Source organism: Schistocerca serialis, chromosome 5, assembly GCF_023864345.2.
Source record: "Schistocerca serialis cubense isolate TAMUIC-IGC-003099 chromosome 5, iqSchSeri2.2, whole genome shotgun sequence".
Lineage (NCBI taxonomy): Eukaryota > Metazoa > Arthropoda > Insecta > Orthoptera > Acrididae > Schistocerca > Schistocerca serialis.
In genome coordinates, this window is record NC_064642.1 from 706,151,012 (window position 1) to 706,178,160 (window position 27,149).

The following is a 27,149-nucleotide window of genomic DNA, read 5'->3' on the forward strand; positions in this document are numbered from 1 at the left end:
TACCAATCGTGACGTGGTTGTCTGACGGGAAAAATCTAGTGAAACCTGGTAAATAAATAAAAAATGTAACTTTCAGGCTAAATGACGACAGGTGCAAGAGCATCGAATATTACCACCTTCTAACCCACGAGCAGCAAACGTCATCCTCTCGAATGCAGGTACAATGTGCTAACCATTGCGTCACCTCGCTTGGTGAATTCAGAAATCACATGGAGTGCGAGTAAGAACATAGCCAAACGGGGGGTGTGGGGGTGTGTGTCCAGGAGGTCCAGACCCCCCCCCCCCCCCAAATTCCCTATTTCCTAAATGAAACTACACACGACGTAGTTGACGCGTAGTAAAATTTGAAGATTTTTTGATTTTCAATCACACAATTAAAAAGTGATATGCACTGTCCGTAGTCAATAAGGTCGTCAACGAATTTAAACTATCGATAGATCGACAGTACTATCAGCTATTGCCTAACCCTACTTCAGTCAAGACCAACTACTGCACACTGCTTGAATCCAGTTATTATTTTCATAATCAGTTCTGTTCTTACTCGCATACGGCTAAGATTGTACTGCAAAATTCGTCTATACAATATTACACAAAAGTAGTAGTAAGCTGGGAAGTATTACAATATATCATAGAGAAACATAAAAAAAATTACAGACTATACAGTACATACATGTGAGATGCATATATGCACTAGAAAAAAGTCATGAAAGGCTTTTTGCTTTTAGAACTTGTGGTCAGTCGCACATAAATTAAATAAAAATATGGCATTTCAGTCTTTGATCGCTATTTTTTATTTTCAATGACCAGTTTCAGGCTAGCTGCCCATCTTCAAATCATACATTGCAGTTACAGAGTAACTTGTCAGTACAGACCTATCGGTTCGCTGTAATAACTAAAGTCATTTCAGTCTTTGATCGCTATTTTTTTTTATTTTCAACGATCGGTTTCAGGCTAGCTGCCCATCTTCATATCATATAATGCAGTTACAGAGTAACTTGTCAGTACAGTACTATCGGTTCGCTGTCATAACTGAAGTCATTTCAGTTACAACTGTTGCTTACATTGCTGCTCAGGTGCACTCAGAATATGTTACGTTTCCTTTGAAAGAATAATGCACAAGTTAAAGAAAATTTTCATTCCATTTGTGTGTATTAGTTATGAAGTCATCAACTGTGGGAAAAAATGACATTCATGGCGTTATTATTTCTGTAGTTATTCTGCACAAAAGCTCGCGAGATTGACTGTGATTGCACTGTCTTTTAGTTGTAGCAAAAATGTGTCGAAGCAATGTCTTTGCGTAGTTGTTCTACATGAAGCTGTTGACTTGAGTGTATGTTATAGTTCACAATCTAGCACATGTTGAAGTGTCTTTTAGCGCTTGTAATGATGTAATAACTCATCAAATGAAAGTGTTGTATCATGACTGTTTGCGGGGCGGCTAAGAACAAACTCCGCGGACGTAGCAAACGTCCATAATAAAGCCAGTGTCTACTCAGAGCCAGGCCACTCACAATAGGTACTGCCACGTCATTTTCACCAAAAGTCTGTGGAGTCATCTAAAATGATGATAATCGATGTGGCTTGCCTGGGTAAAGAAAACGTTCGTAATACGCCGAACTTTCCCACAGTGCAGAGAGTTGCTCTAAGTGAGTTCATGAATGTGCTGCTTTTACAAAGTACACATATTCTGTTACAATACAGTGAAAGAAAATAAAACTAAGGCGTTTATCAGACGTTTATCTAAAACTACACACAGCAAACTTTCAAATTACATGACAAAGAATAACAAACATTTCTTATGAACATCGAGATTACAGTTTGTACATATGTGTCGGTAGTGACATCTCAAAGAGAATAATCATAATCGAAATCTGTTACGTACCTTGAGAGGAAAGAAACATTAAAATATATTAATCATTACATGTACGATGCATTCTGAAAATAACCACAGGCAAACAAACATTGTTATCAGTCTTCTTACTTTTTACATGGGTATAAATGAATTACTCGTGTTGCAATTTCTGCAGACTGTTTTTTTTTATGTTCGGGTAAACGTGTATAAGGATACAGCGTAAAGGGAAGGAAAAGAAACGAATGTGCATAATATTTTGCTGCTACAGAAAAAAAATGTTACATTTGTCTGTCGTCTGTCAGTCACAAAATACAAAGCGAATGAAAAAGTTATAACGCAGCCTTAACCTACGTTCGTGCCAATTACTTATAATTACCCAAAATGCAAAATTCAAATGGTATCAAGAAGAGAACTTAATGTCTACGAACAGGCATAATAAACATACAGAATGAATTAATTAAGAAATTATGTCTTTCCAATGAAATCGGTTAGCTATAGCTGAAAAAGGATGAAAAATTGTGTTAACCTGTGAAAGAGGAAAAATCCATTAGCGCAAGCAAAGTCACAAATTCATCCAAGAAAGTACATGGAAATAAGCGTCTTCAGTCCTTCACGTTGCTATAAACGGAGAAAAAAATGCATCTTGTTGAAACAAAGTATTTATCTTCCTGTAAATTCATAGACTTGCATTATCGTTTGTTAACACCTTATCGCAAACCATCAGAAATACTTCTGATCAGAGAAACACACCAAAACACAACCAACAAAGCATACACCAAGGGTAAAATCATCACACAATCGCTAGCATCAATATTCCATATCTCATATCATGAATCATAAATGTCTGCATAATAATCATAAAAGGTTCATGATCATTACTTCTTATTGTGTCATCATATCCTCACTATAAAAAGCCATAAATCATCGCTTTACATACTTCATCTATAACAAATCCTTGTAAGTCTTCGCTTCACATATGACGCCAGTAGTAAAACTCTCACAGTCAATGAAGAAACCCTGGTTATGGCACAGTGTTAGTGTATCTCAGTGTAAGGCGCTGAAATTAAATATCTCCTCCGATTTTTTTTTTTTTTTTGAGAGTAGATGTTATACTGTAGAAATATGTGCACCCTACCTGTTTTATCATTTATATCTGGAATCCATTTTTGCGTACTTTTATACGTCAGCCTGTAAGAGAAAATGCATTACGACGCGCAAAAATCGATGTTATTGTTTCTCAAGTTACTTTTGTCCTCTGTGATGCATTTGTCTTTAAAGAAAAAACATCATTGCTGTCTTATTTTACGTAGCCTGTGCTTGTAAAATGATGCACTGTAAAGATCTGGGTCAGTTACCTTAGAACAGGTCATTGTATATGCCCTGCAACAAGCATTGTATCTATTTCATTAAAATAATGACACAGTGAAAATAAACATACGACATGGCTTACACTTATAGTATTGTATGGTGCTAAAAGAACTGTTAATATTATGTGTACATACACGTAAATTGAAGAAAAATGTAGAAAAACGTAACTGCTAACTACGTACAACCTGTTGATGTCAAAAGAAAATGAAATATCTGAGGCCACAACGTGACCGTTATATATCGGTGTGATGTTGACATCATTGGGAAAACAAGAAAATTAATGAACGGTTTTTTATTGGTGATGTGATGAAGACCTCTCGAAGCTTTCGTTCTGAGTGTTTCAAGGTGTATTACGTTGAGATATGGAATTCGTCAAATCCGAAAAGTCTGTGTTCTAATTGTTCAGCTTTCTCAGAAATGTCTTATATTTGTGCTGTTAGAGATTGCAGTTGTGTCTTAGTGTAATTGATGACTTCATTACTTTCCTATTCCAAATGACTATCTGTTCCTAAAGCTTGATTGTTTTCACGTTGTGGCCTCCGACTGTAGCGCTGGGAACTACTTTATTTATTTTATTGAGAAGCAACTCTTTCTCTCTGTGCGTTGTTTCTTTAATATGTTTTAACTAATTATCTACTTCAACAACTCCTTGCGAAAGTAAAGGCTGCATCTGTGTCTGATTTTCCGTAAACGCGTCCACATAGTGAGAAATGTTATTTAATTTTGTGTCAATGTGGTTTGTTAGCTGATTCTCAAGCGTTTCCTTGTGCTCTCGTAGTTTTTAGACAATGTGACTTGATACCTGACTAGCTTTAATTTTGTTACTTTCCTTCTGTTTTGCATCAAGATGTGTCGCTAAAATTTTATTACTTTCTTGTTGTTAAGCCGCTAGAATTTGGTTGTTTTCTGCGAGTAAAATCTCAGCATAATTCGAAAATCATTGGTCTGTGAAGCACTGCCGTTAATCATAGTGTGATGAGCGTATTGTTTATGAGTAGTCTCACTGCCTGCTTCTGTTGTGACCTGTCTTTGCATGCCTGTGTTGTGGCGGATTCCTCCTGTCTGGAATCTAAAACTTGTAAAGGTGAAACAGATACATCACTCACGAAAGAAATATTTAGTCTTGCAAACACATTGCTATCTGAATTCGGTAACGTTTGCATATTTGTTGGAACGAGACTGTCTGTGAGGGTAGAATCTACCTCTTGCATTGTCGAGTTTGTCTGACTTTCTAAAATAGGATACAATAATTCGTCGGAAATCATGGTATTATTTTTTGTTGACGTAGCTAATGGCTGAACATTACTGGTCTGAGAGCTACTGTTTACCATCTTAACGCGGCATCGCGATAAAGAACAATATTCACAAAAAGATAAATTGTCAAAAGTAAGTATGTTGACTCATATGGGAAATAAAACACAAATGATTAATTTATAAGTGAAGCGCAAAAAGTTATTACGAACAAAATGTTACACATAGCAGTGCACATGTCTGACCACAAAATTCACCAAGATTCCCCGACGCCCGAATCGAACAGAGCTGTCACCAAGTGAAAGTTTCCTTTAACGTTACGTTGTTTTTGTTTGATTTTTTTGAACTCTTACTTGCTTGTTTGGTTGGTTGGTTGTAACTTTGCTGTGACTTTGTGCATTTCCAACAGTGAGAGCAAGCAAATATACATATACACAGACACTCCGGAAGCCACTGTACGGTATGTGGCGGAGGGTAGCCTGTACCACTACTGCCTGCAACAATACAACGTGAATTTGGCCCTGTATTGTAATCTTTCTAAAAAAAAGTGTGCAAACTGATTAAATCCTGAACTTTACTATTAATCTCTTTCATTAAACAAAGTGGTTCCCGTGCATTAATGATATGTCTAATAATGTTATTCAAGAAATGGTCCCTATACGTTGATAATTTTTGTAGCAAATTGATCCTGAAATGAATATATCTTACATCATAATATAATTGCTTGCAAACACGGTGCTTGCTTCTCTCCATGCGCCAGCTGCAAATTTCTAACTATAATGCTGAGGGCTTAGAGCAATGCTCCAGACAACAAGTAAACATTTTTATACACATCATTGAGTGAAACACTCTTTAAATAAAAATGATTTGGATCAAGGATGTGGACAATGCTCTTAGGTGAAATATTTGTTTAACTAATTGTTTTCAGATTACCTGATATATTATTATATGCATGAAATTCATGTTACAACACTCATTAACAGTGACAAAGGGCAACACTGAAATCAATCTCTTACTCCCATAAATGTTAGACAAATAATTAATAAACACGAAAAACAGCTTACAGTGAAAATTACTCAATCTTTTACGAAAAATGTGAAGTTCCCTAATATGAACATCTCATTCAACAATGTTTCGAAACTACGCGCGACTGCAATACAACTAAAAAACCATTACCTTCATTCCTCTAATCTCGTTACATCTCATTCCATTCTAAATCGCTAATCGATTCTTTCTCCTCTGTTTTACTTAAACACAGAGGCACTTAACTTTACGTCTGCAATGCCAAGAGTCCTCTTCTCGGCGCCTGACTCATCTCTCCTCGAACGAAAGAACTCCCGCGCTCCTCTCTGCCAAACAGCGATGACAAGATAGCTACTCTGACCAAAGACTGCGCGAGAATAATAAGCGATTCAAAATATCGCCTTGTATTTGAGACTTCCAAAGTTTAAACAAAGTCCAGAAATGCAAATAACAAACTCCCAACAGACCTGTTTTAGATATGCAGTAATGGTTGTACGTGTTTCTGTATGTGAAACAGTTCTCGACATGCTCTAGACACTGCATACTTTCTGAAGTCTTATGGAGGGACAAAGGACTATATCCTCCACAGCTCAGGCTAATAATGCAGCTAGCACCTCATTACATACTGGGTTCAGGTCTGACAGGCAGACTCAGTGTCCTCCATATTCTACAGCAAGGCCAAAGAGTTTGGTGGCATCATCCACAGCTAATCAGTCAGTCTGCCCATACATAGTGCGATAGTGTCTCAGTCATGCCATCCACCCCCTGCTTTGATAAATGAAAGCACACAGATGAAATAGTTTGACATCATCATATGGAAAATATACATAGATACATTTTATTTATACACTTTATTTCACAAGTTGGACCTCTTAAGATAAGCCTCACATTGAAACAAAATAAACGAGACTCATGATAGGTTCAAAGTATCATGTTACACAAAACAGTTTACGTTACAAATGGTTAATTCATGGATCCTTGAGACGGTGAACTACCCTACAACCATGACACATGGCTCATTACTCCCACACAAATTTTAAATAAATCACAATTACTTCAATGCTGCAAAAATACTAAATCGTGTACTGCTATCTAATTCCAGCACCAGCTACAACCCACTTGTTCTAATTCATTGGGTGGCTATCGTCCCCATGAATCGCTATCTGCCTGTAGAATGATCTGAAATGTTAGTCAAACCTGATGTCACCACAAAAGTTGATACTATCTAGCCTAGATTGTATCCACTCTCCTTTTAACCTACCATTTCACTCATAACGAAAGTTGGATCAGAATACATTTTTACAGCTGTCATTGTTGTATCCTGCAGCTCTTCTCTGTTCCCAGAAAGCACCGGTAATTAGTACAAGCATTTTCTTCTGTAATCTATTATTTTTAAAAAAAAGTCACAGCACAATAGTTATTGTCAAAAGTATAGATTTTACATACAAAATGACAAAATGATATATATGCACATACATATTGCTTAGTATGTAAGGAAAACTTCACATGATAGCATCTTAACCATTGTCATACCTATCTGTCTCTCAGTCTCTCTCTCTCTTTATTTACTTATATGTTTACTTATACTTACATCTTACCACCTTTGCGTGGTTTTCATCCTTTACTTCCATCCTAGTTTCATTTCCAACACTTTCTTAAGTTTCTACGAAAATTCTCATGCGATTAAACACCCATGGTACAATGTTTACATGGGCTTTGGGCTTACTGCCATGTGAATATCAAAAAACATTATTCAAAATTCATATGGAAATAAATAAAATTCAAAACTTTTCATTTAAGACAAATTATCATTCTCTATGACTCTGTTATTGACTGAGCTTCCTGATGTGATGTATATGAAGCATTCCTTTACACTCTTTATTTTAAGTGTGTCAGCCTCAACTGCGTTTGGGTATACCACGTTTTTCATTCTATATGGTTCTAAAAACACTGGAAAAATTGTGTACATGTAAGTACCATTTGCTGGATCGGTTATGTGATCTTATTAACACTTATACCCATATATTTTGACCATATCTTATCCAATGAAAGCTGACTGTTCAGTACTAAAACCGGAGGTAAAGACTTCAAATCAGTTGCCTGTTTTATGTTGTCTCGTTGTCTCTATAGACGTGTACCAAGGGAGCAAGGTGAGGATGCTGTTTGGTGACCAGTATCCTCCTTCCATAACACAAACTGCATCCATATGTAAACTGGGTTAAAAGTCATTGTCATACAAGCTCTCTACTGGTGAAGTACAAGTCCGAGATGAACACTATTCTGCTCGCTATGTGCTGCCTGATTCTAGGTAGAGGCTGTAACTGCAACTGCAACTCGGTGGCTCGGGGATGACAGACTGGAACTCACTCGGTGCAACAGACTGGCCCTCCAGTCCGCGCTGGCGATCTAAATACTGGTGGCCGAGAGGGCATTGGCAGCACATTTCCTGCGAGTCTGTCGTTGGCTTCTATCGATCTTCTCGCAACCTCTTTGCTGCCTGATGTGCTGGCGCCAGCTTACGCCAGCACAGGCAGTTCATTTACACTTTCAAACTAACTTTTTTACTTTATCAACATCGTCAAATTTACTTTGGTTATCTCATTAACATGATCAACTTTACTTAGAAAGTCACTCAGAAATGCTCATACAACTGACTGACTAGTAGCTTTCCACAGTGACGTGAGTGGTGGAAGTCAGATCCACAGCAACTAAGCCAGCCGCTGTAGCCTAGCAGTTCTAGGCGCTTCAGTCCGGAACCGCGCTGCTGCTACAGTCGCAGGTTAGAATCTTGCCTCGGGGATGGATGTGTGTGATGTCCTTAGGTTAGTTAGGTCTAATTAGTTCTAAGTCTAGGGAACTGATGACCTCAGGTGTTAAGTCCCATAGTGCTTAGAGTCATTTGAACAGCAACTAAAATATGAGTGACCTTGACTTTTTCATGGAAGACAAACAAACAAATCAACTGCAGCAAGCTCTCTCAATCTCGACAGGATGATCATATATAAAGCTGCATGATGAGACACCGTTGGCACTTCTGCATTTTGAGCAGGCTTGCATGAAGCCAAGAACTTTCAAATGCTTTTCTCCTTACTTAAAGTGTGCATTACTCAAATGAATGGGTCAACGAAATTTGTGGACTAATTTGTCAGGAATGCAAAAAAAAACACAGTTTGAATGATCTCCACTTCTTTTCCTAAACTCAGTATCGTCTTTAAATAATTAAATTTACCTAATTACAACACTGTCTTGATTTCTCCACGTCTGCTTCCGCCCTTTCCATGATGTGCCTTTATCGTGCTACTTTATAATATACTCAAGTGAATGCATAATGAAATGATCAAATGCTACACTTTGCAAACACATGACACCGATATTATTTTTCTTAAGATCGTCCACGGGTCAGTGGCTCAGCCCTAGAGGAGATTTCGAAAGAGTGTCACCAATCATGTTACCTTTACCAGGAATATACATAACTCTGAAGTTAAAGTCTTGTAAATGTAGTGCCCACCTTGCTAACCGTCCATGAGTCAACTTTGGGCTCACAAAAACTCTAATGCTCGATGTTATGTGCAGAAATTGGTCAGCTGACCAAATACTTGACATATGAATTGGAGAAAATGCCATACAACAGATACAGCTTCAAGCTCAGTGATTGAATATTTGAGTTCAAACTTTGTGAGCATCTGGCTCACAAAATCAACAGTAGGACGCCTTATAACTACATCTACCTCAAATTCTTGGGCAAATTCAATACCAAGACCCATCTTAAAATTATCTGAACTTAGACATGAATCTTTACTTATGTCAGGATGTGACAGAAGAGGAGACTCCAAATGAGCCTACTACACAGTCTCAAATATTGCCTGTGCTTGGACGTCCCAGTCCCAAAGAATTATCTTATCAGTCATTGCGAATAGTCATGGTGTAGCCTAAGAATTCAAATACATAATTTTTTAGAAAGGTTAATTAATCGCAAGAGTGCAGTAATCTGTTTCCTGGTCTCTGTTTGTCTGTCTCAGTTTCCTTTCGATCACGTGGAATCCCTGATGCAGTCGCAAGGTGTCCAAGAAATTTGACTTGTCTCCTACCAAACTCTGATTTTTCCAGATTCACAGTGACATCATAATTTTTGAAAGTACTCGATAATCTGTCGAAACCCTCTTTATGTGCTTCCCAGCTATCTTCAGCAATTAACATATCATAAATGTAGATGGCTAATTTCTTTCTTAAATCTGCTGGAGGAATAGCATCAAATGTCTGATAAACGCAGCCAGTCCCATTTCTCCTGATTGGTAACTTGCTGAATGGATAGCAAAAGCCGTAAAATGAGAATCGCGTGAATTTTCACCATAAAGGATGCAACCCAATCTGCCAACAGCTTCAATTTAATGAAAGACAGAAATTTAATACTGTGAAATTTTTGCAAAAATTCATCTGTTGCCTATGATCTATCAGTCTGAGGTACAGTAATTGTTTTAATCTCTCTAGAATCAATCACCAACCAACTATAATGTCCCTTCTTAGGCACCACTAACACACAATTAATATACAAACTGAGAACGAATACAGTCACACAACGCTGCAGCATTTTCTCAGTCCATTCCCTGATTTATAAATGAGTAGTATGGGATACAACCTGACAAAGAATCTTTAGCATTCATTAACTTTGTACCAAATGTTCAGAAAACACAGGAGAATAGCATTGCAGTACGCTAGTCAAATTTTCTTTCACTTCTTCATCTGGCTTCTCAATTCAGCCAACCTATTCCCATATTTCTTGTAAAGTACAAACATTTTGTTGGCAATCTAGTAATAGAATTGCACTAACACTACCCTCACTCATAACAGGCTTTGACAAAAAACAAACAAAAAAAACCAAAGGTCTGGTGAGAAATTTAAGACAATAGTTTCGATTTTTCCCCCTAAATGCACATTCATTAAAACTCCAAAATCGCCTCAATCATCAAAGTTCTCACGAACGCGAACCCTGGGCGACGTGTTATCCAGTCTTGTCACGAACCCTAGCTATATATAAAGAACCCTGTTCTAAGAGGTCTACTTTGAGAACTTTTTCCTGTGAATTTATATGAACATTTAACTTGGGAAAACGTAATGAACTGCATTTTGATTATTTTGGACTCAAAATAACCCGTTTCATTAACGAAGTATTGAAGTGAACTATGTCAGAATCTGGTAATCAACCCCAAAAGTATGGGTATAGCAAAATCCTGTAATCACTGCAACCAATAGCGGAATAGTCTGTAATATTGCTCAATTATTACTACGAAAAACAAATAACTCATAAGCGGTCATGCTGTAATATGACGATCCACAGACTGTAAACGTCATTTTCGTAGTTGGTCAACTGTCAGATTTAAAGGATCCACCGATTTCACGCCTTTCCCAAATGAAAGCGGAAAGCCTTGCTTAAACTGGTTAGAGCCCGCAAGCTAATGCCAGACGACGCAAATCTCGTAATTTATCATATACCGTTGTTAAATGCGTAAACATACTCACGCATACTCACATAAAATCATACCCATCCGAAAGACACGTAAAATACGGGCAATATCTTCCAAAATAAATATCGGAGATGGTAAATAGTAATGGACATGACTAATAATAAGATAAACAATGTCAACAACTCATGAATACTCTCCCTGTAAATATATTTATTTATAGAAAGAGCAATGGTGGGAAAAAGTGCGTCGCAAAAGGAAAGAAATTACAATCGAAAGTTTTTAAGTTGATTTCTGAGTCTTTGTAGACAAAAAACTTTGCGTTGTAGCTTATCAGTGCATAGGCGTTGATAAGTGAAGTCGTTAGCGTAATTAAATTAGATCCTCGGCGATAAAATGTACCCGTCTTCTTACCTGGTACGTGATCCAATCGGCGACAGTGCTATCCTTCCATTTCCCTTTCAGCATATGTTTGTCGGTAGCAATTGTTGATGCTGTCTGGATTACAATCTGAAACTGCGCACCAGTAACGTTTTTGACACACACTCTACAATTTTTAACAACATGACACACGGATTGAAACAGTGAAAAATTCACTTTAACTCGCCAATCGAGAATTTAGTTCATCCGCTTTCCAGCAAGCGAATATGTTTGCGAATTCGCAGTTTGGCAAACCAGTTTCACATGTAGTTAACAGTTTAATGGTTTCTGAAGCGACGGTTAACAATTAAATGCTAGCGGAAATCCATTCTGTTGCAAGCGGAACAAGACCCTTGAAAAGTACATTAGATTCTGCAGCTCGCTTCGCTGCAAAACAATTTGGTTGTAATGACGACAATCACCGTCCACTCACGTGTGTATTGTCACTTCAGTTTGTAACACAACGAAGCACGCAGTATTCAAAAAGTTTAACTTTTCTTTCATAAAGTTCACGTCAATGTCTAGTACAAACCGCATCCGAAACATAAGAGCTCGGCTGTATATTTTGTGTGTCATTTTTATCGGCTGCGGTACTAACACGTTACACACATACACGTGCTCACTTCCCACTGCAGACACTCTGACTCTGTGTGTTCGACTGCAGCTATCGATATCACTCTTGCACCATAGTTCTACACATCACATTTAAAAAAATATATACCAAAGAAGGTCAAGAAAAACTGAAATTTTTCATACTCAAAAATAAGAGTAAACATATTAGTAAGAGCTTCGTATTGTAGCATAAATAAAGCAAGACATATTTCACACTGCAGGATAAAACAAAAAAAAAATGGACTGAAGCACCAAAGATATATGCATAGGGTAATCAGAAGTGAAGGAAAAGAAAAAAATTATCGCTTGCAGTTAGCATTGTCTTCACGCCTAACAACGAAATTCAGTACCCGTATGTCTCTTCACCTGTACACTTTTCCAACAATTGCCCCTTTCAGCTTAGTTACCTTAAATGAAGAACCGGTCACCTTTACACTTCTGTAATGCTCATCTACTTACACAGAAACCGGACTACTCGTATCCAGAACACAAGTCAAAATAATTCAGTTAACACATATTCGAAGCACTGGACTCAGCAAATAATTTGCATTTTTCTGACCCTCACTAAGCAAAAGTTCTCTCAGATCTTCAAAGTTCAGCATGTTCACTTGTTCACAGCTGCTGTTTGTCATATTTTCAGCAGCGAAGTTGTCAATCACATGGTTGAAGGCTCTCTGCACACACGTCGTTCCATGGGTCGGTAGAACGCATCTCCGTAGTATACGGACCTGAATTTCTATGATTCCAGTGACCGCCTCTGACATTTCCACTATTACCTTCATTATGACCAAATCGTCTACCATTCCAGAAATCTCTACCTCTTCTAAAACCGTTATCTCATACGATCAGGCATGTCGTGCTGATATCTCGACCCCTTCCACATCCATCGTGGCGTGAATTGGGATTTTAATTATGACTCTTTTATAGCCTAAGATGAGGATAAGACAACTGATTATCATTCGTTCAATGACTACTCTCATCACTGCTATCATGTTCTAACTCTTGCAGTATGAAATTCTTCTACATCATCTTTAACACGGTCAGCATGAATAATTCGTTGTAAATGTGAAAGATGTTTTTTAAGACAAATGCGAAACAACAGGATAGTAGAGACTGTACACAAATTGACTTTTCAGCTACATATGTTCAAAGAAAAATGCAGTTTTATTCACAACAGAATGATTGAAAATTTGTATGATTAGAATACCGCGTTTTACTCTGCGTTGTGCTGCCTCAGACCAATATGCAAACAAGAACAAATGTCTAAACTCCTCATAAAATTCATAATTATTAACCACAATGTGCTTTGAACGGTATGCTTATCTCCCAAGCAACCACATATCAATCTAATCTTATGAGCAGCTGGCCATGTTAGTGGGAGTGAAATATCAAATTGCTCTAACTAAGCACAAGGATGACTAGTATTTGATGTATTTATGAACACATAAGCTTTCTAATAGATTCTAAATGATTATGGTCAAAATTAGATAAGCTTTCACAATTTGCATTCTCATATTTGAAACGACTGTGACTATAATGGATTCTCCTTCCTTCATAACACAGGATCCGGGTTATCTTCATGAACCAACTTCTCATTATCATCATTTGCATGACTACACAATGTCCCTCAGCAGTACCTGTCAGATCTAAAACTTCATTTTATTTTTTGCAATTTGAAAGTAATGAAGTATATACTCTTTGACACAGATCATACTGCTGGTCCATCAGCATCAAGCTATTTCTTCTATTGAAGAAAAACTGTCGAAAAACGACCATATGTTTGAAATTTTCCTTTTAGAATACCTCTTACTGTATATCTGTCTCCACCAGAAACATTGTACATACCATGCAAAAAAAAAAAAAAAAAAAAAAAAAAAATACCAGAGCGCAGAGTTTTGTTGATTTGCCATAAAATAAAGAAGGCAGTTAAATTAACAAATCACAACAAGAGTCTGCTATCACACGTTTCTAAATCTAAAGCAGAACGTAAGTAAATAAATTAATCATTCAAACTGTGCCTCACGATAGTTGAGGACAACGAAAATAATGTTGAGATCAGTAAAAACGGATTTCAGCATTCCTTTGTAAACCACTCATGTTGCAGGCTGCACCATTAACTTTCTTCAGTATTCCACTTCAAATACAAATTGTATTAATTGTCTAATTTGTCTCTCTGACAATTAATAAAGATAAGACATCCAGTCCAGACTGTACATAGATCAGGTTCCTTTTGTACTAACTGATATCCACAGTTAGCCACAAGTACAAGTGATAGCATGATAGAAGATCCGTACATGAAAACTGGAAATTGGCACAGATCACACCAATACTCAAGAAAGAAAATAGGTGTAACCCGCTGAATGTCTCTGGAGTATCACTTCAGTTGCGTGAGTGAATTCGTGATTTCCTGCCAGGAAGGTCACGTTTGGTACTAAACGAGGAAAACCATCGATTGAAGCAAAATTGTTATCTTTTGTTCCCCAAGAAAGCGTTAATAACTCCTTTGTTGTTCCTACCTACGTAAATGATTTATGAGACAGCCTCAGCAGCCCTCTTAAATTGTTTATTGGTGATGCTGTCATTTACCGTCATGTAATGTCATGCCGGACGGGGTGGCCGAGCGGTTCTAGGCGCTACAGTCTGGAACCGAGCGACCACTACGGTCGCAGGTTCGAATCCTGCCTCGGGCATGGATGTGTGTGGTGTCGTTAGGTTAGTTAGGTTTAAGTAGTTCTAAGTTCCGGGGACTGATGACCTTAGAAGTTAAGTCCCATAGTGCTCAGAGCCATTTGAACCATTTTTTGTGATGTCATCAGAAGGACAAAACAAATTGCAAAATGATTTAGACAAGATATCTGTAGAATGCGAAAAGTGTCAAATGACTTTTTAATAATGAAATGTGTGAGATCATCCACGTGAGTGCCAAAAGATATCCGTTAAATCTCGGTTACGAAAAATTACACATTTCTGAAAGCTGTCAATTCAACTAAAGACTTAGGAATTACAGTTATCTACAACTTAATCTGGAACAATCTTATAGATAACGTAGTGGACAATGCGAACCAAAGATTTTGTTTTATTGGCAGAACACTTAGAAGACGTACAGGTCTGCTAAAGAGACAGCCTAAACTACTCTGTCCTCTTCTGGAGTACTACCCTGCATTGTGGTATCCGTAACAGATAGAACTGACGGAGGACCTCGGACAAGTTAATAAAAAAAGGTATGTATTATAGCGAAATAGGGGAGAGAGTTTCACGGATATGATACGCGAGATGGGGTGGCAACCATCAAAACACAGGCGTTTTTCGCCGCACCGAGATCTTTTCACGAAATTACAATCGGCATTTTTGTCCTCTGAGTGCGACAACATTTTATTGACGCCACCCTACATAAGGAGAATCGATCATCATAATAAACCAAGATAAATCAGAGCTCACAGGGAAAAAAATTTAGAGTTCGTTCTTCCCGCTCGCTATTCGACAGTGAAACAGTAGAGAAATGGTGTGAAGACTGTTCGCTGCACCCTTTGCCAAGCACTTAAGTATGAATTGGAGAGCAGTCATGTAGGTGTACAGGGGGTCCGAAAAGTCTTTCCCTGATTACATAAATTGATAACTCAGGCTAGAAGTAAGATACAAATATGAAACTGGTGTCTAATTGTTTACAAACTACCGAAGTTTTTTTCACACATCAGTAAACTTCCACTTCCATTGTTGCCCAATGACAGTACACGTCAATATGAGTTTGCGGTCGAGATGCTATCACGTATTGAGGACGATGATGGTTATCTCAGACGAATTGCCTTTTCCGACGAAGCGACCTTTTTTGTCAGTGGAGTAGTGAATCGCCATAATGTGCGCATTTGGGGTTCACAAACCCCTGGCGAGGTCATGGAGTGCACCAGAGGCAGTCCAAAGGTGAATGTTTGGTGCTCGCTATTGCACGATCGAATTATGGGGCCATTCTTCTTCGCTGAGGCTACCATCACACCTGCAGTGTATCTGGACATGTTGCAACTGTATGCTGTTCCTCAGCTGCTTCAGTATCACCCCGATGTCTTGTTTCAGCAAGACGGTGTACTGCCTCTTTGTGGTTTGGACGTCCGTGCCTACCTCGATATGACCTTTCCTGGGCGATGGATTGGTCGTGATGGGCCAACGGTTTGGCCTCCACGCTCTCCTGACATAATCCCATTAGACTTCTTTTTATGGGGTTATGTCAAGGACGAGGTCTACTGAACTCGTGTACCATATCTTGAAACCCTGCGGCAACGGATAACCACAGTAGTTGAATCGATCCCTCCAGTGATGTTGGCTAATGTGTGGACGGAAATTGAATATCGCCTAGATGTGCTACGTGCTACCAAGGGTGCTCATGTGGAAGTTTACCGATGTGTGAAAAAAACTTTGACAGTTTGTAAACAATTAGACACCAGTTTCATATTTGTATCTTACTTCTAGCCTGAGTTATCAATTTATGTAATCAGGGAAAGACTTTTCGGACACTCTGTGGATGTAAATGTGGATGCAGTAGTTTATCACAAATACACACTATACGATCTATCAAATATATTCGTTTTTAAATGTAACTGTGAAGGGCTTTAAACGCTTACCATGGACTTGGTGTGTTGGACAGTTAATGAGGCATTGACTAGAGCTTCGTGTTTCCGGCTGTTTACACGTTATGCTTGGTGTACGCAGGGGGAGGCAGTGTCGAGCGCGGTGTACAGCTGTGCGTGGCCCGAGAGCGGCTGCCGACTGCAGCGCTCCCTGCTGCTGGTAATGTGCCGCGCCCAGAGGCCGCTGGTGCTCACCGCCGGCCGCATGTTCCCCATCAACAGGGCCACCTTCCTGTCGGTAAGCACCGTGGAGGTAGAATAAGGGGAGACGGCGCTACAGACTTACGCTGTACCACAGTCTAACATAGCAGTCGCGACACTCACAGCTGTAAAAGTTGTTACCGTTTGACAGATGGAGCGACACTAGCGGTGACTAAGGTGAACGTCAGACGCGTCGTAAGCATAATGTTTGTTTTGCATCCATTTCCTCCGTAATTTACGAAATATTTTGAGTTATTTTCCTGCCTCCAAGGGTTTGTGTAGTATCAGAAGGCATATATGTTTCTAAAAATGATTCTAAAATAAGCGCAAGTATGGACAAAAACAGTGAATCGAGTGGCAAGCTACAACACATTCGTGAAGAAATACTTGTGACGTTGGATAAAACTGCAGCTTACGACGTTGATATCAAAAGAATGTAAACACACAGATTCACACCTAAGAAGCACAGACATGTACCTCTACATGCAACAGCGATCTATAGCCCATTTACCGTTCTGTAGGCCTACTGTGTTTGTCATTGTCGTCGCTTGTTGCCACAAGTACGACCTTCATCTTTATATTATTCTAAGTGGGACAAGCAACTGCCAAATAGTGGGAGAAATATGTTGAAAACATTATAATGAGCTGGTTACATTACGTTTCACGCAAAACCAAATATTTGAATAATTTTCAAACAATCTGTCAGTGAACGAGGTGCTAACAAAATAATGTCATTACACGAAGGAAGCAAAGAAAATTAAGTGACTAACAACAGAAGTGTATGAAATACATACCAAACCTTACGCTTTTGTAAGACACGATTAACTACACTTAATCTAACCACTTCATCGTGAAAGCAGTCTATGTTGACGATTCACACGAATTTGGCACTGATAGTGGAGAGTTGAACTGGCTGCTTCTGTGTCATAGGACTGTTTTACAGCTTTAGAGGGATTGTCGAATCTTTGTGGCAGTTTCCTCTTCATCGTCAGTTGAGGTGGCTCATTTGGGATGTCAAACAGTGTGGGTACTGCATTCCACACGAGTTTATTATTGTCTGCGTACATGAACTGGTTTTGTTCTAAATGTAGCGAACAAAACCTAATATTATTATGCAGGTAAACTGGGTCTTTTTTCATGAGGTCTTCTCGTCTGCTATCAACTAGCCATTTTCTGCTCCTAAAACGAAACATTAATCATTAATACACATGTAGTTTGCAAGTGAATCCTGACGATACAGTTTAGTAACATGATCCTTAGGAAACCAAAAAAAGACAGCTCTGGTGTTTTCTTCCTGTTGCCATTTATTGCGCTAGAAACGCTCCCGCTTGTAAAAACCATTGTAGAAATCAAAATAAACAACCACTATTCGCTTTCACGATCGCGCCGAAATCACAGTTTAAGTTACTGGCCGACTGGGGCGCTGATGGCGCGGTAGGCAACAAAATCGAGGCGAAGTGGCGTGACTGATATGTTAGACTGTGGGTGGATGTATGTTGTTTAGAAGCCAGTGGGCGGGTCCTGCCGCCATCTTGGATCCCCAAAACATTAGCAGACGAGTGTTTACAATTGCTTCATGTTCGTTATTTCTGTCGTGTGCACGCGATATTTGTTTTGTGTAGTAAATGTTACACTGTTTTAGTGATCAGCACAGCATAAGGAACGTAACTTCAAACGTTTTTCTGTTCTTAAATGCGTATTCGATACAGTAATACGACACGAAAATATGACGCTTTTGGCCTCAGTACCGTAATTCCTTTTTGTTTATACATTTCGAATAACCGAGAAGTATGTGCTATGAAAAGCGTGCTTTCGTAATCCATTTCTGTTCACTTTCACTGTGTTTGTGCCGATAATTGATAAAGCTAGAACTCCAAAAGCAATGACTGATAGTTTAGACGCACCGATTTGTACTCGTTGCATTTTCAAGTCAAATGCATATTTTAAATGTTCGAGTTTGAAAGAAACTTACCTTATTTTCTTTGGTGTCCCATAGATGTACGCAGGGATGATATAAACAAGCCAGCTGTCATGTCAACAAAGTGAACGATTCGTTAAATTACGAAGGCAAACAATTGAATTTAAGATTGTCAGGCCCATTCTAATTTGCACATCTGCTTTGTTTTTAAATTGTTCCTACCAAGTGACATTCAGTGCGGCAAATAACAGCAATTTGCAGGCTAACACGACACCACAGTGATTAATGTAATGATCTATATAGCCTGGACTTAGGTAGGGAACTTTGCTTTAACAAATATGTAACCCTTTAAGTACTTATAATTTAACCTCTGTAACAGGTGTTCTATACATTTTACTGAAGATTTAATTAACTACATGTAGTTACATTACTTTTATATTAAATTATTGCATTTTAAAACATTAGTGCAAATTTCCAGGATATTTCTTGCCAGAACTTTTCAGTTACTTGGGAATAAACAAACAATGAAAACCAAGTGTATTGCTCACCTCCAGAGAGCTCTTCGCGTTGGATTGATAGGAAATCTAAAGTCAAATCACAGAAATAAAACCATATTGTAAAACTTTACAGTCCATCAGAGTTTCAAATATATACAATAAAATAGCGCTTAAATAAGTCCACTTGCGAATGAAATGTGATTTGTTTAAATTTTAGACTACAATCAGAACGATTAGTACACCCGTAAGCGACGCAAACTGGCATTTTTTCTTTATCAAAACACTTCACGACTACACGGAATCAAATCAGAAGAAGCGAATGTTTTGGGGTAACTAACATGGCGGATCTTCACTGGTGTCGGCTTCACGTTTGTGACGTCATGACAACTCCTCCTATTTTTACCTCCATGGTAAGCACACAGCTGCCTGGAGTCTTAGGCCAGTTACTGGATGCAAGGTTGCAAAACCCCACGGTGTGTGGATGTGAAATCGTACCGGAATGATGGAACTGCCCAGGCTCCGTCACACACCCCACAAGACCCAATGTCAAATTTTAATTGCCTGACGGAATCACTATCTTAAAAATGACCCTATCATGGAATCTTAAGGTGAAAAATTGCTTTAAATCTGTACGGAATGATTATTTTTACTCAGTCGTCAAATAACAGTAGTAGTACGAGGGTGATTCAATAATTAAAGAGACAAATAGAGCAGTACTTTAGTTTGTATCTTACCTCTTTTTTGCTCTTCCATTACTTCAAGTTTTTAGGCCAAAAATGCATAGTTCTATAGGCTATATATCAAGCAAGTCGATAGCACAATAAATGTGATCCTGTAACCTACCTTCCTCAAGAATAGATTTATATAAGTTTACCTTCAGTCACTCGAGACAGAAACTCTGTGCTTGACTGGTATGACTGAGTAAGTGACTGATCGCCAACTCCACTAAAATCGAATTTTTCCGTCTGGTTACTCACGTTATATTTCATTCACTTAAGTCTAGGATTAGTTGCCATTCCTTGCACTAGTCACCATCAGCTTGAAGTCTCTCAGCACTGCACACCAATTTCCTAATGATTTCATTCTGCTGTAGCCAAAAGGGTCGTCTGTGAATCGTTTAACAATAATTATTTTTATACCTGTATATTTTGCTACAGTGACACAGTTCTACATATATAGAATGGACATTTAATGCTATTGAAGGCCGTAAATACATAATTACGTGAGATATACAATTAAATCCTAACGAAAGGTGTTTTTCTGTGTTCCTTGCTTAATTTTCTATGTTTACGCAACAAACTCTGTATATGGTACTCAGTAATCAAACCTTCGAGGTTCAGTGAATTTGATGTTCAGGATGAGGTGCATTCCTGGTTTGTGAAACATTTTTGATTAGTTCTTTCGAAAACTATTCTTCAGGGCCTGTTCGTTTTGCTTTTCTGCCAGAACAGCAACCCTATAGACGATAAAAACAGGAACCTTCGGCATCTCGATAACAAGGAGGACAATCACATGTTATCAAATGCCCCAACGATTTTTTTTAAAAAAGAGGAAGATTAGAATTTAACATCGTCTTGACGTCGAGATCATTACAGATGTTAGAGCACATCTCTCTCGATGTACTTCTCTATAGAAGCTCTGAAGCGTAAGGCACTCTTTGTAGCGCCCTTCGTTGATTTTCCCTTTCTAAATCTATTCTGATTAAGCCTATAAATTGCCTGTTGTGAATGCCGCATCCTCTCACTTCTTTTCAAAGTAAGAATTACCTATTGTCAGTTCCCTATCCTGTCACTTCTTTTTAAAGTAGAAATTGCCTCATGTCAGTTCCACAACGTCACACTTCTTCCATATGGTGACCTCAAACGTTTCCTGTGAATTTTGTATTCTTTCTCGAAGAAGGCAACCACTGTAAAATTTTGTGATGAATTTTCCGACAATGTCTCTCAATACCTGTTGAAATCCGGGCTTGTATTCTGCCAGGCCCTGAAGTCTTGCCATAGCTATTTCATTTTCAGCGGGAGATATTACTATAGAGGCTTACTCTTACGGCATAACGTCTGTTCCTGTAGTTGCTTTTGTTGATGTGTCACAGTTTGCGTTCAAACAAAGATCGCATAAAAAATTTAACTGAACTCTCGCACTTCTTTGCTTTAGTACCCTCTTGTTGTATCATAGTGTGCAGTACCACTGGGGAACCAAACCTCTTCTTATTTAAAAACAAAAGGAAGACTAGAATTTAACGCCCTCTCGATGTCGAGATCATTATTAGAACACATGCTCGGATTATGGAAGGATGGAGAAGGAAACCGGCTGTGCTTTTTTCAAAGGAACCGTCCCAGCATTTGCCTCGAGTGATTTCGGGAATCAGGTGAAACCACATAGGTGACCGGACGGGAATATGAACCGTCGTCCTCCCGAATGCGAGTCCACTCTTCTCAAAATTGCGTCACCTCGCTCGGTCTAATCCAGCGGTTCCGAAACTTTCTGAGACCATTACCCCTTAGTACAATCAAATATTAGCTAGTAACCACCCCCCCTCTTCCTTCCCCTTGCCCACTATACCACCACCACTATCAACCATCAACAAAATCTTCCTCTGAGCAGTTCCATTTCTCAATGACGAAAGATAAATGATATTTAGTGGTTGTAGCTGTTTCATTAAATCACGAACGAATGTGTCAATGAGACAATTGATATTTATTATTCCTAACAGCGCTTTTGTAAAGAACGATGAAGCAAATTTCAGTGCATCGCGATTGCTACTTACAGTGCCATCTCTGAGAAGAAAGAAACTGTCCCCAATGAGGGTAGACACTTGTTACGAAATATGTTTGCTGTGCGCTACTTCTCTACCTACGACACTTGCTTCGCCCACACCCTGCACTCCCATTTAAAATAAACCGAATTAAAATACGTGCACTAAACTTGTTGCTTGAAAATCTTTTGATTGTTGAACTCCTTCTTTTTGAATGAGCAGAAATTGGACAACTTCCGGCTGTAAGAGCCCTGTGTCTGAAGATTGCCCCTAATAATAATAATAATAATAAGAGTACAGTGTTGGCCCTGCACCAGTGGAGTAGCCTTTACGTAGCTACTGTTCTGTTACGCTGTCAATTAGTTTGTCTGTTGTTGCGAAGTGAAGAAGGAAGCAATTTCTAGTCTGTTGCGGGTACTATGTACAACTCAGAAAAGGCATTTTAATGAGATATTTAAGTATATGTCATATATAAGTTTCCATTTTACTGTTGCAGATGCATAGTAAGAAGTATGTAGTGAATGACTATGTGAGGAAAATTTTGTTTATAAATTTGTTTCACAAGCTGTAATCTCCACCACACTGTGTCACACGTTAATGCTAGTATTTAAAAAAATTGTATTTTTGGTAACTTCTGTAATCAGTATTACAGTGTCACGAATTAGCGGTAATAGAACGGCTTTCAAAGATTATTTAGTTTCGTGATCGAAAGCCAATTTATCCCTCAGCAATTTTCGTTTTATGTGTCATGAGGTAATCAACATCAGGTTGGAAACCACTGGTCTAATCTGTTCTGTCACCCGTTTATTCTTACTGTATTCACCAAATGTTGTGAGGGTGTTGTCGTATGAAGTATTCCTTTGTTACTCCCCCCGCGTGTTTTACAGTTCTTTATATTTTTCTTTGTTCTTCGGTTCTCCTGGACCTACTGTTGTCAGGAAGAGTTTTCTTTATTCTGGGATTTTGCTTCTCGCTTTTTGAAAAATTATTTGAGAGTAATTACTATCCTACGCACGTTGTGAACTTCTGTAGTTATTTTGCGGCCCATGTCAGCAATTTCATCTGTCCCACCATTATTCTGTTCGCCACAGCGCCTACATAGCATTTCGGTAAGTAATATTCGCTCCTCTTTTCATATTCATTCACGGATGTGTGTAGTTTTCCCCCCTTTCCAGTTCCCTAATGATCGAAAATAGGACAGATATTCACAGGACATTTTCGGTTCGCTTTCACACGTAGAATCACCTCACTATAAAATTCTTCTGAAACGTTTGGGTTTATACCTCTTCGAACATCTATTTGCCCATTTCTCTAGTTGTGAGCAGATTGCTGAGTTTTTTTCTAGTACATTCGCTTCGGAAGAAGTTGGAATGTGGCGCATTTTTTTCCAGTTTTGTTGCAGGTGTTTTGTTAGAACATAGTATACAAACTATTGGGAGTTTCATTCATCTTTTTGCGCTCTTTCAGTTTATGACTGTGTTCTCCAAACGTGAACAAATTGGTTTGTCTGCTTTGCAGCGCTTTGCGACGTCTCCCGAAATGTGAGGGACAATTTTTTTGCTATCACCAAACAATGTTTTACTAACATGGGCCGAATCTTGTGTAAAACTAACGCTCTCCTCAGTATGAGAATTGTTTCCAATATGTGATGTTGAGTTTGCTTTACGACCCTGCTTTGACTCTATATGCGTCTGTATGTATGAAAGTATGCAGGTACAAATGTCCTTACGAACGCGAATTTTTTCATCATACATAAATAAGTTGTAGCGAACTGTTGTTATTTAACTCTCAGCTCTACATCTTTTTATGATTCTTTTACAGTTGGTGAATGCGACTTACTCGTACTACACCGTGCTGAAGAATGTGAACAACCACTGAGAAGAAAGAACACTAGTTGATCACCTCTAGCGACGGACCGCTTGTTTCCTCGTTCGTCACTCTGCTCGTCCTGGGGCCTTAAGATGCTCGACACTCTCGGCTCTCCACTAGCGGACACGGCTCTTATGGCAAATGCGATAATGACTCATTTGTTGCAGTAGCACTACATCACCAAATTACATTTAATTCTACAAGAACACCACCGTTACATAATTAGATTTAATTTTCTTTATTGCACATATTCTGTAACAGAGTAAAACAATAAAGTCAGTGTTCCACTATTGTCTGTAATGAATAAGCAAACAAAAGTTAACATTCATATCGTCGTAATCGATTATCGACTGTAGAACGAAAGTCGATCACGACACCTATAAACACACTCTCTGACCCAACCCAAACTTTGTATTAAGTTAAATCCATTTTTGGTTTATACATAAGACATATTTGTGACAACAGCACCGCACTGGTACCATACAGTCCCCCCAAACTGTATTTTAGGATTACCCTAGAAATCCATATTTCGTATGTTGTAATCACTTTAATACGTTATCCCGTTTTTTGCTATCATGAACTGTGGCCCTGTAACAACTGAAGACTATAATAGGATAACAAGTTTCGTAGGGGACCAACTTATTAGACCAATGCCAAATTGTATCACGTATTTACAAAGGTAGCTGATGTGTAATATTCAGATTCAGTTACAAAACTGTTTTGAAAAGTAATATTTATTCAGCAGATACTGGAAGACACAATATCATGTGTTAGACACAAAACTGTAACTCAAATGGATCAGTGGAATTAATATTACTGGAATACGCATCATATTATTAAACTCTACATAAGATCGGAAATATTACAGTCTCTTAAAAACCTAAGACCAATTTTGGAATCAGCATGAAAATTTCTTTACGATGAGAAGCTGACACATAATTTCTCAGTCATTTTAAATGTCGTTAAAATTTCACTTATTTCAGTTTGCTGAGATGGGAGACTAGTGTCCGGAAATAATACTGGGCTCATGTATTATTATCTAATATGCAACACGAAACACTTTTAAGTTAATACTAACACAAAATAAATTACACAGCTTAAGTCTATTATTCAATGAATGTTTATACTTCATTTTGTTACATCACGTCCCTTATACTCGTGGGGAGAGGAATGTCTTTATTTACGTTTTATAGAAGCAAAGCTTTACTTTACTTTGAGTTAATGTGGTAGATCAGATAGACCTCTAACATTTTAAATTGTTTTGTATGCTGACCAAATGATGGTTGCCAAAAGTGCATAAACAACTTGAATGTCAGTCTTGAGCGTCTTTTGTATGTTGTTTAAGAAGACAATACTGGACTGTGCAGACATCTTTTGGATTATTAACATTTACGTGGCACATAGAAAAGCCGGACAGCGCAAGTAAACTTTGGGGCCATTGAACTGGAATCAACTGCGGCCATTTAATTCATCATTCTACATTTATGAAATCCACGAGCTACATTTGTGACTCAGTATTTTGAACTGAGGATTCGGACTTTATTTTATCGACACCAATCGAAGAATAAAACCACAATTCACGAACTCAAACTGTGGCCCCGAAATACACAGCAATGGTTCATTTGGAGTTTACAGGTGGTAGAGCGTTATTCTGTAGCAGATGTGCGGAAATTACAAGTAAGTGAAATTAAATTATGTTTCCAATCAATTCATGACAGTGTGGTTCAGCAGCTATGAGGATAAGTGTAAGACTCAAACCCAGAAGATCTATGATTCAATCCTTAGTCTGCCCTCGCCGCTTCTTTCACTTCCGACAAAAAATTATATACCTACTTCGTTAAGTACAACAATGTCCAAACGAAGCATCGAATTGAAGATAGCTTTACCTTAGTGTTATCACAAAACGGCACGGTTTCTCCCATGCCTGCTGTCACCAGTTAGTGCCCAAGATCAACTTTATGCGTTAATCACTACATAATTGAAATTATTTAATCAGGGCACTTTTTCAGAAGGGATGCAGGGGTACGCGAACCGCTTAAAAATCTAAAGACTGTTTAAGAAAAGAGTTTGGTACATTTCTATCTGGTCCAGCAAATATAATTTCCGACTTTGAAATTCATTATCAGCTGGCGTCAACGTGCTGTTCACGACAGCTGGAGACGCTTTCGGTACGTTCGATTTTAATCGATCTATCGAAACAGTTCCTCTTGGTCGGCAACTCGACACTAGTTTTAGTTTTAGTTATGTTATGTTCCGTAGATCTTTTTCCCGATTGTTTTATCGATATGATGTGGAATAAGTCAGATTACAAGATACATATACACGCATGAATAGTGCTAATATTAATATTATTGAAATTTTAGTTCTACACATGCAACTACATTGAGAGGTACATTTTTTTTTTTTTTACCATTTCTGAAACAGAAACTCGTCCATGGAGTAGAAGGAGTTGTCCGAAAGAAATGATTTTAACCTAGATTTAAAACTTGATCTGCTACCTGCCAGACACTTTATGTTGTTGGGCAAATGATCAAAGATTTTTGTTGCTGAATAATGTACTCCTTTTTGAGCAACTGACAGCTTCAATAACGAATAGGAAAGGTCATTTTTCCCTCTAGTGTTGTATGTATGAACATCACTGTTCTTCGCGAATTGAGATGGATTATTTGTAACGAATTTCATTAGCGAATATATATACTCTGATGGTGCAGTTAAGATACCTGACTCCTTGGAAAGTTGCCTACATGACGTCCTTGGGTGAACACCACTAATTATTCTCACTGCTCTCATTTTGTGCAATCAATACTTTATGTCTAAGTGGTGAGTTACCCCGGAAAACTATTCCGTAAGACATTATTGAGTGGAAATACGCAAAGTACGTTAGGAGGCTGATCTCTTTGTTACCAAGACTAGCAATTATACGAACAGTGAAAGAAGCTGAACTTAGTTGTTTGAGAAGCTTAGTAATATGCTTCTTCCAGTTCAAGTTGTCATCAATGTGAACACCCAGAAATTTGGAGAAATCTACCCTGTTAACTGAGCCCTGTTCATACGCTACATCAATTGTCGGTATCACTCTATTCAGTGTACAGAACTAGATATAGTGAGTTTTTTTCCAAATTAAGGGAGCGTCAATTTTCTGAGAACCACTTAATAATTCTTTGAAAGACATCCTTACCAATATCTTCAGCTGCTTTTTCTGGAATGGGATTTATTATAACAGTCGTGTCATCTGCAAAAAGTACTAGTTCAGCTTGCTGAACGTTAAGTGGGAGGTCATTGACGTGAATAAGGAACATACGAGG

The 27,149-nt window shown here is 38.3% G+C and overlaps 1 protein-coding gene across 1 annotated transcript in view; it reads left to right on the top strand.

Moving 5' to 3' along the window:
* The window catches only part of LOC126481430 (odorant receptor Or2-like), an 80,826-nt gene extending 56,807 nt beyond the window's left edge, over positions 1 to 24,019 (top strand). The window contains exons 4-5 of the mRNA XM_050105177.1: positions 16,687 to 16,842; positions 23,797 to 24,019. Coding sequence (XP_049961134.1) covers positions 16,687 to 16,842; positions 23,797 to 23,853 — 213 coding nt within the window. The 3' untranslated portion in view covers positions 23,854 to 24,019. The remainder of the gene's footprint in view (positions 1 to 16,686; positions 16,843 to 23,796) is intronic.
* The last annotated feature ends 3,130 nt before the right edge of the window (positions 24,020 to 27,149 follow it).